Source organism: Musca autumnalis, unplaced genomic scaffold, assembly GCF_047663935.1.
Source record: "Musca autumnalis isolate F117 unplaced genomic scaffold, ASM4766393v1 scaffold_3, whole genome shotgun sequence".
Lineage (NCBI taxonomy): Eukaryota > Metazoa > Arthropoda > Insecta > Diptera > Muscidae > Musca > Musca autumnalis.
The window spans coordinates 65,766,347-65,779,037 of NW_027411866.1; the positions used below are offsets into that span (position 1 = coordinate 65,766,347).

General features: G+C 35.2%; 1 protein-coding gene across 3 annotated transcripts in view; it reads left to right on the forward strand.

The window, feature by feature from the left end:
- The first annotated feature begins 4,656 nt into the window (after nucleotides 1-4,656).
- Rbcn-3A (rabconnectin-3 alpha) overlaps nucleotides 4,657-12,691 on the forward strand; it is a 696,059-nt gene continuing 688,024 nt past the window's right edge. For 2 of the 3 annotated variants that reach the window (XM_073979376.1, XM_073979378.1), the window contains exon 1: nucleotides 4,725-4,947. In XM_073979376.1, coding sequence (XP_073835477.1) covers nucleotides 4,861-4,947 — 87 coding nt within the window. In that variant the 5' untranslated portion in view covers nucleotides 4,725-4,860. Of the gene's footprint in view, nucleotides 4,948-12,691 lie in introns of all 3 variants that reach the window. The other variant, XM_073979377.1, reaches the window with a different exon arrangement.

Below are 12,691 nucleotides of genomic sequence, written 5' to 3' on the forward strand. Positions count from 1 at the left end.
AAACAATAATATTATTTTCTTATTTAATTCTTTAAATGCACAATGCATACAATATTATCTACATATTTACAGATCATTAAGACAGCGACCACAAAATGCTTGCATTTAATTTTGTTCAGTGCATTTTCATTCTCTCTCTCACTCATACTCTCAATTTCATTTTGCCCATCTATGCACTAAATGCATAAGTTCTCGCAGAAAGTAGAATTCTTGCAGAAAAGTTTGGGGTCGCTGGAAATTCATAGAAAAAGGAGAAGCTGTTTCAATGTTTTGTTTTAGAAATCAAAGAAGAACATGTTTATTAGGGCTTTATTTTTTTAAATTTTAACAAAATACCTCACATATTAACAAACTTTGTATCGCCTCTACAAGCGGTGATTTACTGCGCGGCTTATCGTTCGAACTTGGAGGAGGTTACATATCATTGATATGAAGAAGTCTTTCTGGGAAATGGTTTTTTCCGAATGATATATTTTTTTTCTCAAAAAATATATGTCCCTAATGTACATCGAAATAGAAATAAATAGCTTCGTTCCCGTACTTTTTAATAGTAAAACTCGTAAAAGAGAAAAATAGAGAAAATTTGTTGTCAAACAAAATATTTTTCAAAAAGTTCGGGAACGCAAAAATGGAAAAAAACGTCAAAAAAGCTGGAACAAATGTCAAAGTCGGCGTACCAGCCAATCAGACGCCGGCATCCATGTTACTATTTTTTACACGCTCAAATTTGTCGAGTAAAAAGTTTTTAAAGAGAGCGTCATTCAGCGCCATTTTTGTTTAAAGAGAAGTGAACATTTTACAACTTTTTTGTGTACAGGAACGCTTTTTCGAGTAAAATGTGTAAAAGTCGTAAAAATTGTAAAAACTTTTTAGTTTTGGAACACAGCTAATGTATAAAATGTCATATGAAATTTGACACTAACACTACAACCCAGTTCAGTCAGCTGGGTATTGCTGCTACCTTTTCTTGTTCTACCATGGTTTTTTAGACTAGTCTAAAATGATATAAGATGCCAGTCAGCTGACCTTTGTTTACGTATACGTACCCGAATTTGCAAAAAGAATTGCTTGAAAATTAAAACTGGAATGGAATACTGCAAAAAATAATATGACAAATTGCTATTAAATATGTTGTTTACAATTTATATTTGGTTTGTTCCAGTACTACAAGAATCTACTAATTTTTACTATTTTTCCCGATAACATAAAGGAAAATATGTTATCGTAGTAAAAAGTAGTAGCTTCTTGCAGGTTCTGGAACAGAGCAATTATATTAAAGCTACATCCATTTTATTTTTATTTAAAATTGTTTTTCTATTTTGTTTGTTTTTGTGTGTTTGTGTTTACAGTTATTTGAAAAATGTAAATAATAGGGTTATAACTTTTTTACAACCTCATATCCCTGTATCATATTTGAATGAGCTTTTGCATAAGATTATACCCCGGTTACACTATTGAAGGTTAACCCACTGGGTTTAATAGTACGTTTATATATAACCGGATTTAACAAACCCACTGGGTTTCAAATGTCAATTCCTTTGCGTATACGTCAAATAAATCCTCATTAAGAAGGTTAACCCTGCAAAAGGCTATGATATGTATAAACATGGCCTAATAGATCCAGTGGGTTAATCTTTGCTGGTTACACTTAGCTTTTCGAGGGTATAAACTGTCAGCTGAGGTTTGTTTACGTATACATACAAAATAACTAATCAAGTCGTGTTTTACACTTTTACAATTTCTCGTATGAGATGTCGTCCCCTCTGCTCATATTGGCATATTTTACACACAAGAATACATTTTTGTATCAAGGTATAAAGCGTACTTTTTGTTAAAAATGTGTCTAATGTAAAAAAAAAAATAATTCTATTGCTAACTCTTAAGCCACACGCTGAAACTTTCATACGAAACTTTCCCATTATTTTGGCGTTCTTAGGTCGAGTTCCCCATTACAGTAATTTCATAAAATTACTTTTGTATAGAACTCGATCTATGAACGCCAAAATAATGGGAAAGTTTCGTATGAAAGTTTTAGCGTGTAACATAAGAGTAAGTTTACATTTACGAAATCCACTCGATTTCAACTGTCAATTCCATAGCTCAAACGTCAAATGAAATCTCATCTAAATGAAAAACTGTGAAATAAAAGACGAAAATTGATTTTTTATGTTTCCTTTTGACATTGCTGCCACATCTACCATTTTTCCGTTCCTTTTCTTTTCTGGTAAAAATGTTCATGAGAGAGCAATTTTGACATTTTTCTCTTTTACCACCCTTACCATTAAAAAAGTAAAGGAACAAAGCTATTAACTCCATATCTCATGCGACCAATCGTAAACGTGTAAAACACGACAAACTCTGTTGCAACTTTTGGTACTTTTTGAGTAGAGTTGAATTTTTTTGCACATACATCGAATACGACACTGCATTTTTGGTGGATTTGTGCCGGATTTAAAATAAACCCGGTCGTGAGAGGATTTAATTTTTGTATGGCAAATCTGGTCAGATTTGACCAGATTAAGCAATAAATCCTCATGAAGTGGGTTAACCCGGCAAAAAACTGTAGTGTAACCGCACTATTAGATAAAATCTTAATTACTAGGTGATTCGATAGAAAAAGCTCACTCGCAAAAAGCTTTTAAAGTTTTTACAGATGAACTTTTTGGAAAAATTTTTGAGTCACTTTAAGCACATAAATAACTCAAAACAATCGTTAAAGCCACACGACATATCCAGAATGACATAAATGTAATAAGAATTATTTTAGTCATTAATAGGCAAAATGTCATTTATTCGTGCAACAGGAAACAAATTTTGGAGCAAATTTTTTTTTCATTTCATAGGATTTTCCAAAAAAATTGTCAAAGTGGTTTGTGCGTGACCTTTTTTAATAATTAAATGGAATGAACGTTATTTTTGGCATTAATAGGCAAAAGTTCAGTCACTCTCGCTACAGGAAATCATTTTTGAGAAAAAAGGTCATAAAGTCATAACCCTAGTAAATAAACGACACATGAACATAGTTCCCAATATTGGTACAGACTGCAATAGTTGCATTTTTAGCAGCAAAAAGCAGTGTTGTATATCAAAATAATTCGATTTAACATTTGATTTAAAACAAATCCAAGTTTTGAGTTGATTTAATTTTGTATGGTAAACCAAGGTGGTTTTGGGTGGATTAAGCACTTAAAACGAGATAATGCCCTTAATCATCGTATAAGGGTATAGTCTAAACGGGCTATAACCACAAAGTTTGTACAAATTTTTAAAAACTTTTACAAAATGCTGTTCGATAACAAACTTGTAAAGTAGAAGACAGCGAATTTGGAGACAATAGTGAGAGAAGTTTGGAGAGCTTTGGAGAGTTTTGTTTACAAGTTTTTGCATGGAACATTTTTCTTGTAGGAACTTGCAAGTTTGATCAGCTGATTTAAATTCGAATGTTTTGTGGCGGACTTCTTGGCAAAAACATAAACAAACGTTTGGTTATTAAAATAAATAGAAAAAAGGGAATAATTATTAAATAAACTATGGAAAACGATAATGTAAATAAAATAATTTATTTTGTAGTTTGTGGTGACTACTTTTTTTATTTTATTATTTATTTATTTAATCTTTTCCGCCAACATCTTCTTCTTCCTCAAATCACCTGACTTCTTGCAAGTTTTTACAAATTCTATAACAATCTGCAAATTTTTAGCTTCGAGAGAGTAAAATTGGTGGAGAGACGTTACTGAGAACTTGCTGAGTACTTGCAAGTACTTTTCACTTGCGAAGTTATCGTACAGACCTTTGGCCTGTTCCCGTACTTTATAAAGTGGTAAAAGTCATAAAAGTTGTAAAAGTCGTAAACGATTTTCATATAAATTTTGTGTACTGGAACGCAAAATGTGTAAAAGAGGTAAAAATTGTAAAAACTTTTTAGTTGTGGAACAGAGCTCTTATTTCACAATGAAGAAAAAAATGGACGAAAAACAGAAGAAAAAGTCGAACGCTGACAAAACAAAATTAAAAACTGTGAAATAAAAGACGAAAATTTATTTTTTATGTTTCTCTTTGACATTGCTACCAGATCTACCATTTCTCCGTTCCTTTACTTTTCTGGTAAAAATGTTCATGAGAGAGCAATTTTGACACTTTTCTCTTTTACCACTTTTAGCATTAAAAAAGTAAGGGAACAACGCTTACATGTACTTCAACGTCCTACTGCAAAATCGTGTAGCTTGGTTTTTCTACTCCTCTTTGTGATTTATCTAGAGAGTTTATATTACAATGTATTTAATTTAAAAATAGTGGCACAAAGTATAAAAAAGTGGCACAAAATGTCAAAAAGTGGTATCAAAATAATAAAGCGGCACAGAAGTGTCAAAGCCGAAAAAAGTGTCTAATTTGATACTTTAGTGGCACAACGGTCACACTGAGTACCTGTAAGATTGTGTCATGGTGTAAACGTACTATAATCAAAACAGTTTTTAAAGCCTTTACCTAATTAACTGCGTGTTGCGTGTGCGTTCAAAAATACAAAAACAAAATACATGTATTTGTTTTTGTTTTCAATTTGAAATACATGTATTTTGTTTTTGTATTTTTGAACGCACACGCAACACGCAGTTAATTAGGTAAAGGCTTAATATTTTTAATATTGATGGTAACGGCGTCACATTTTGCCGTCTATGTGCTCCACCTTTCTATTTTCTCTTCAACTAAATAGCAAACGTTTCAGTGTAAAAAAATTGGGCAACTCTCAGTTCAGAATTGTGAAAATTCCAATAAGCTTCGTAAATACTGTTCCAAATAAATAAATTGCGATAGCTAACTAAAAACAATAAATACTGTTTCAATCGCGATAATGGTGTAACCATGAATTGCCATCAAATTTTAAGTGGCGCCTGCAATGCTGGTGATCGGTGTTTTGCTATTGGTTCTGTAGAAGGAATTCCCTTTACAGTGAGTTTCCTAGTATTTTTGTGATTAATCTATACTTAAATGTGAATTGAATTATAAAATTGTGACTTTTTAACAATTGTATCAAAAAAAAAAAACCAAAAATATGAATGCATAAGGGAATAATCATAAATACCTGTTAAAACATGTAGCTTTTTTTACCTTGCTTACTTACAAGGTTTAAATGAATGTGTGTATGTATAAGTGAACAAAAATGAGATCAGCTGATACCTTTTACAACAACTCGGCGTGTTCTTAGCTGACTTCTTTTCATTTTTCTTTAGCAGTTACTATATAGTAACTATGTATATATATGTAATATATACAATTCCCGTATTAGGGTAAATGAAATTGTCATATATAAATCTAAAGCTCAAGAATTTACGTATTTGCGTGGTGTAATAATATAAGGTGTAAGTGACAATCATACGTATTGAACTTTTTTATAAACTGAATTGTCAGAATATATAAGGATCTACCACGAAAATTCCAAAATTTAATAAATAGATGTCCAATCTGTTCTATTCAGTGCCGCACAATAAATATGTACAGTTAACCACAAAACAAACATTGTTCCACAACATCCCATACGGGACAAGGGAGACTTCGGCTTAAGTCTCGTTTAGGGGCACCTCTCGGATCGGGCTGAAATTTTCACCATAGGTAGTCCTTGGGACCCTGATCACAACTATATACATATTTTCTGGGGGAGGTCCATTCTTCCCGAAATATGGGTCTTGAAATTTTACTATTTTTACTTATGCAATGATACCCATCATTTTAAAGCTCGTGGTGAGTACTTTTCTTTGCAATTACGACTTTTTCTTTTGATTACAACAATATATAGCTTTTTCGGGAGGAGTCCATACTTCTCGAGATATGGGTCTTGAGATTTTACTATTTTTACTTGGGCAATATGGGTATCATTTTCAAGCCCGTGGTGAGTACTTTTGATTGCGTTTACGACTTTGCTCCTGTCCATAGGAGAAAGTCTTAAATCCCGGCCGAAGGCCGGCTACCTTAAGAAAACTTATAATTTTGGAAAAACTTTTGTTCGCGTAGCCCACTTTTGCTCCTGTCCATAGGAGGAAGTCTTAAATCCCGGCCAAAGGCCGGCTACCTTATGAAAACTTATAATTTTGGAAAAACTTTTGTTCGCGTAGCCCACTTTTGCTCCTGTCCATGGGAGAAAGTCTTAAATCCCGGCCGAAGGCCGGCTACTTAAAGAAAACTTATAATTTTGGAGAAACTTTTGTTCGCGTAGCCCACTAAATAAAAATTATAAATAATCATTACAAAATTAAATTACTGATTCAAATTATTAACGGCATTAGGAAGCAATACTCATGAGCTTTAAAACGACGCCCATATTGCATAGGTTAATAATGGCGATAAGACTAACAAAGTCAAGACCAATATCTCGAGAAGTATGGACTCCCCCTGAAAAAGCTATATATTGTTGTAATCTGAAGCAAAAGTCGTAATAGCAAAGAAAAGTACTCACCACGAGCTTTAAAATGATACCCATATTGCCCAAGTAAATATAGTAAAATGTCAAGACCCATATCTCGGGAAGTATGTACTTCCCCCGGAAAAGTTATATATCGTTGTGATCAGGGTCCCAAGGTCTACCTATGGTGAAAATTTCAGCCCGATCCGAGAGGTGCCCATAAATAAAGTAATGGTGCCAAAGTAGGACTTTCCCGAAATGTCAAGACCCATATCTCGGGAAGTATGGACTTCCCCCGGGAAACATATATATAGTCGTGATCAGGGTCCCAAGGACTACGTATGGTAAAAATTTCAGCCCGATCGGAGAGGTGCCCCTAAACGAGACTTGTTCCGTCCGAACGGAGTGTCTTAAGACACCACTTGTGAGAAGTTTTACAAGGCTGATACTCTGGAAATGTCGCCAACATTACTGAGGGGTATTTTGCCACCGTCGAAAAATGTTTGATGTTGCGTGGCCGGGGAATCGAACCCCTGACCTTCTGCGTGCAAGGCGGGCGTGCATACCATTGCACCACGGTGGCACGGTCATTAGTAGGTATGAACTGACGTTCTACCCTATTAATATGTACCCAGCAAAAAGTTTGCCTCCAAAGAGGCAGTTAAATGATATGTACAAGTGATCTGGAAGTGCATCAAATTATGCATTTTCACTCATGATTTTTACAAGAGCATGACTACTGAAAGAGACACTCCATTGCACTGCATTTTAACTGACCCTTTGGCACTGCATTTTAACTGACCCTTTGGCACTGCATTTTAACTGACCCTTTGGCACTGCATTTTAACTGACCCTTTGGCACTGCATTTTAACTGACCCTTTGGCATTGCATTTTAACTAACCCTTTGGGATAAAATAGGAGGCAGTCCAAAACACGTGTTTTGATACAGGCATTCTGCGGAAATTGTGCAAGCCATTAGAAAATATGCCAGAACAAATAAAATGCATTTATTATTTGTGTAAAACAAAAATATTAAGAACTTTATTACATTAACACAAATTATGAAAATTCTCCATTGAATTCAATCGCAAACATGCGTGTTTCCTCCGTTCTCCATTTGTTCCAAGCTGAACTGTTTTTACTTCATTTGCTAAATGGGTTGCCTTCCCATCACCAGTTAAGATTTCGACATGTACTCCAACAGCACTGCATTCGGAAATGTTCTTCTCGTGAGTTACCGGAAAAATGTTCACAAATTAAATATTATTTAGTTTGTATTAACAAATGTTTGGAAATGTTAAAACGCTTATCTCTTTTTGGAAAATGTAGAGATGTACAAACTGATTTATGTACATGTAGGGATCTCTAACAACTGCTAATAAAATGTAGCGAACGGAGTGTCTTTTTCACGACTCCGTTTGGACTGCATCCGGATGCTGTTAAATTGTGAGGAATTGGAGTGCCTTTTTCACGACTCCGCTAACTGCATCCGGATGTTGTTGAAATGTGACAAGTGGATGTGATTCTTTGGATTGCATCGAAATGCGGTTAAAATGTGAGGACTGGAGTGCCTTTTTCACGACTCCGGTTGAACTGCATCAAAACATGCCGTGACAGAACTAGTCCACATTGCACTACTTCCAATTTATTTTGCTGGGTACATATGTATATGAAGTGTAGAATGTATCACATTTGTTCTGTTCCAGAACCTGCAAGAAGCTACTATTTTTTACTACGATAACAACTTTTCCTCTATGTTATTGAAAAAATTTTAAAAATTTGTAGATTCTTGCAGTACTTGAACAGACCAATTATGTATAGAGTAATTTCGATGCCAATTAGAATTAAATTTTAAATCTTTTTTTTATTTCTTGTAAATTTATGTTGTTATTGTAATTCATGCAAACAACTTATATTAGCTTTGTTCCTTTCCTTTTTTATGGTAAACGTGGCTACTCTCAAAATTGCTCTCTCATTAACATTTTTACCAGAAAAGTAAAGGAACGAAAAAATGGTATATCTGGTAGCAATGTCAAAAAGAAACATAAAAAATCAATTTTCGTCTTTTATTTCACAGTTTTTAATTTAGTTTTGTCAGCGTTCGACTTTTTCTTCTGTTTTTCGTCCATTTTTTCTTCATTGTGAAATAATCGTCAAACAAAAGTCGAAAAATCAGTTCTTCCATTTTTTACCTGCAGAAATTTTGCTGGTGGCCTGTGGTATAAGAGAAAGGCATGGAATTTTTAAGAGAGAGAGCACAACTCTCTTAAAAATTCCAGCCAGTTCAACAATTTTTTGGGTTAAGCAACGCTTTGCAGGTTAAAAATGGTAAAAAATTGTAAAAATGGTAACCTCAGGTAAGTAAAGGAACACAGCTATTATTACACCATGCGTATTTGTTAATGTATGCTAATGTCAACCAGTAAGGAAAGGATGGAAGTGGGACGGAGCCGACTATATGATATCCATGGCTTGAAAAGGAACTAAGGGTGTTGAAACTTTTGTTGTTATAAAAGCAGACGTGTTCGAGACATTGCCAACAATGTTTCTAAAAACTATTTTCAAAGAAAAGTGCAAAAATTTTGTTCTATGTCCTGACGCCGTTACAGACTGGTATAATATAGGGCACTGAAAATGATGCAACCTGAAATAAAAAAATGTAAACGTTGATAACATAGAAACGGGTCGAGCTTTTTAAGAATTCAAAAAACATATTTTAGGCTGTAAAGTTGTTTTTAAGATAGCATGGAAAACAGAAAATTGGCATTTCTGAATTGAGCATTAAAAATGATGCACCACAATAATCGATTAATAATTTCCAATTTTTCGCTTTTTATGCCACTTTAGCAGCGTGCGTAAAAATACTTTAAATAAAATTTCCAATCGTTTCGTTTCGTATTTTCCATAGGAACAATACAAAACGAAACATAACCCACGTTGGCCGAGCTCGCTGTTTTGTTTTGTTTTGATTACATTTCGTGAGTGCAAACAAAACGAAAAGCGAAAAGTACTCAACTCCACAAGAGCACATAGAAAACGGAATAGTACTAAACACATGTGAATAAATCAAAAACGTTTGGTGGTTGATAAAATTCACTGTGGTATGCTGATTGGTGGTTGATAAAATTCACTGTGGTATACTGATGCTAACTCATAGGGTTGTTAAGCAATCACATGTGCGTGTGTCTGAGTGTGTCATTGACAATACGCACGGGAAACGTTTCCCAAAAATACTTTTTGTTTCGGTGGTGAATGAAACAACTCGGCAAAGCATAGCCGAAGTTACAATTCTGCAATCGTTCGGTTTCTATCTTTTTACATTGAAAAGTTTGCGTTTTTGTTTTGGTTGTGAGAATGAAACGATTCAGAGAAGCTGAAAAGTTTGTGGTTTTGTGTGATTGGTACGGGAATCGTTTTGTTTGTTTCCGTTCATTGCACTTTAGTAATCAAAATGGTGGGATTATAAGTTCCCTATCGTTTTCAGTAGTTTTGTCATTGATTCCAATAGAAAAATGATGTTCCTGGCTTAATTTTGGCATGATTGTAATTAATGTCCCTTTGTTGTTGTAACAGTGTTTGTTATTATGTTTGTATGTTCGTTCTTCTGTTCAATCTGGCTGTGGGTCTATCTCGAGGAAAGTGGCTGCTTCGATGGAATGTAACAACAGATCCGCTGGAGTTAGATTAGTAGGTTTGGCTGGGCAGTTGAAAAGGTGTTTTGTGTCGTGCGGGCTCATGCCACATACTGGGCAGATGTCTTGCACGGCGCGGTCGATTTCCACCCAATAAGAATTTAGGCGACTGCAATATCCCGAGCGTAGTTGAGCCAAAACAACTCTAGTTTGTCGTGGCAGCTGACGCTCCTCAGCTGCAATAGATGGGGGATGTATTTCGAGGACTTTATTCACACTATACCTAATTACTTAAGGCCTTGGCAACTGCATCCGTGTGAATACTATTTAAACCTGCTTGATATGCTTCTTGATCTAGGGGTTCTCTCCTGTATCGTTGGACCTCTCCCTCTAGAGCATGGATATGCTTCCTGATCTGCCTGAATGTGTCGGGCCTACCCACAAGATGGTGATTGGGATGGCTCACACGGTAATATCAAAGCAGGTACCGCAACGAAAGCATCTCATTGTGTTGCTTTACTGGAAGAATCTTTGCCTCCTCATGTAGATGGTCCACTGAAGATTTGAGGAGGCACCCTGTTGCTGTTCTCAGGGGGGCATTCTGGCAAGTTTTTTCACTGTTCTATCGCACGGTCGTCTCTGGTTGAGTCCTTGACAAATATGTGTGATAATGGCGTGCAACGCAGTTGTGCTGTGCTGCTTACGGATTCCATGCTGATGATCGGCAACTTGATAGCTCTTTCTGATACTGGGGAGGACTAAGGCCTCAAGGGTCTTTGGGGTTGGTTCGGCGAAGCTCATCACGCTCATTTGCTAATCCCGTCGCCTCTGCTGGGAAGTTTGGTCTTCGGATATTCGACCAGCAGGGATATGACGAGCGGCTGCAGCAGTGATGATGTCTTGGAACGTCCTTTCCGCTACCCGAACATTAGAAGGATTGGGCAGTTATCTGAAGTGGTGATTGGTGAACTCTCTGAAACCCGGCCAATCAGATTTCTTATGATTGACGAATGTGCGGCGTTCAGAGGTACTGAAATCGGGTGGTCTGCTAATGGAGACAATTATGGGGAGATGGTCTGATCCAAGCAGCGTTCGAAAACTTACATTAGGTTAGGTTAGGTTAGGTTTAGGATGCGCAGCTGCCGTGCTGGCAGCCACTCCACTCGGAGACCTTGAGGTCCATTGTGATCATCCTGACTATTGGAGTATATAAACTTACATTAAGGTACCGTACAATAACGTTTTGTAGCGTACCTAGCATGAAAAGTTACACTACGATAAGGTACCGTACATGTACACAAACTTAAAAAAAAAAAAAATTTAGCGTTTGTGTACATGTACCCAACGAAAATCGTAGCGTACATGTTTGGTACGCTACCACCATTGTAAAGTAACAACCACGTACCCAACCGAAATGGTTGGGTACGTACGTTATAAATGTTGCGTGTACTTTAAAAAAAAAAACCACGTAGCGTACATCATTAAGTACCCTAAAAAACAAATAGAAGTTGCGTACACTTAAGTGATGTTTATGAAGAGGTTGCGTACACCTGAGTGATGTTTATAAAGAAATACTAAATATGAATGGCATGAGGAAAAATACAACCATAAAAATAAGAGTGAATATCGTATAAATAAAATACAAAAGTATATCAGGAAAATATCTAAAATTGTCTTTTCCATTTCAAAAAAATGAAAAAAAAAATTTTGGTACTACATCAATGATTTTTGGTACATAGATTATTCTAAATTCTAAAAAAAATCGCGATTTAATATAGTTAGCTGTTATATCCTATTATCGTTAACTGAATTCGTAACCTTTGCGATGATGCAAAAAATAATAGCAAAGTCTCAATGGATTCGCGAAAAATCAAATTTGTTAAATAATTTCAGGTATTTACTTACGAAAAATATCCAGACATTTTGAGGAATAAAATGAAACCTAAGTTGTGAAGGTTGGAGCTATAGTATTCATGTTATTTGCAAAAATACGAAGAAAATATTAGGAAACAATTAAAATCATATTATTCTAATTTTATTTTTTTATGGTTTTATAGGAAAAGTTGGAGAAACAATTTTTGAGTTCTTCGGCATTTTCGTGAAAATTTCACGCAATAATAATGATATTCCGTTGTAACAAATTTTTCGCTTATAGTTTTCCTATTGGATAATATTATTAGAACCTTATATTAAATCACAAGGAATTCCAATTGTGGCATAACGTTAAAACAATGTTATATTGAATATTATAACATTTGAGACGCATATAAACCGCGTAAATATGAAAATGACATGATGCGCATCCGATTTTCCAACACAGCGAATCAATCCCTCTTATTTGATGTACAGTTTGTCAAATTCTATTTGGCGGCCACGATGTAGCATCTGCGGCATATTAGGGTGCAAAATACTGTAAAATGGTCATAATTTCCGCGAAGTTCATTTACATTTTATGCGCATCCGATTTCAATAATCACCATTAAAAAATACATCATTCTATGCCGTCTCAATGCGACCCATCAAGAACCGTGGATGTAGCATCGCACTCAATTTTTAGAAAAAAAAATCTATTATATCTCTGGATTTACGAGAGTTTTTAAATATCTGTTTTCGCACAGTTTAAACACGCGTATCAATCTATTTATTTAAGAAGAACTGACACAT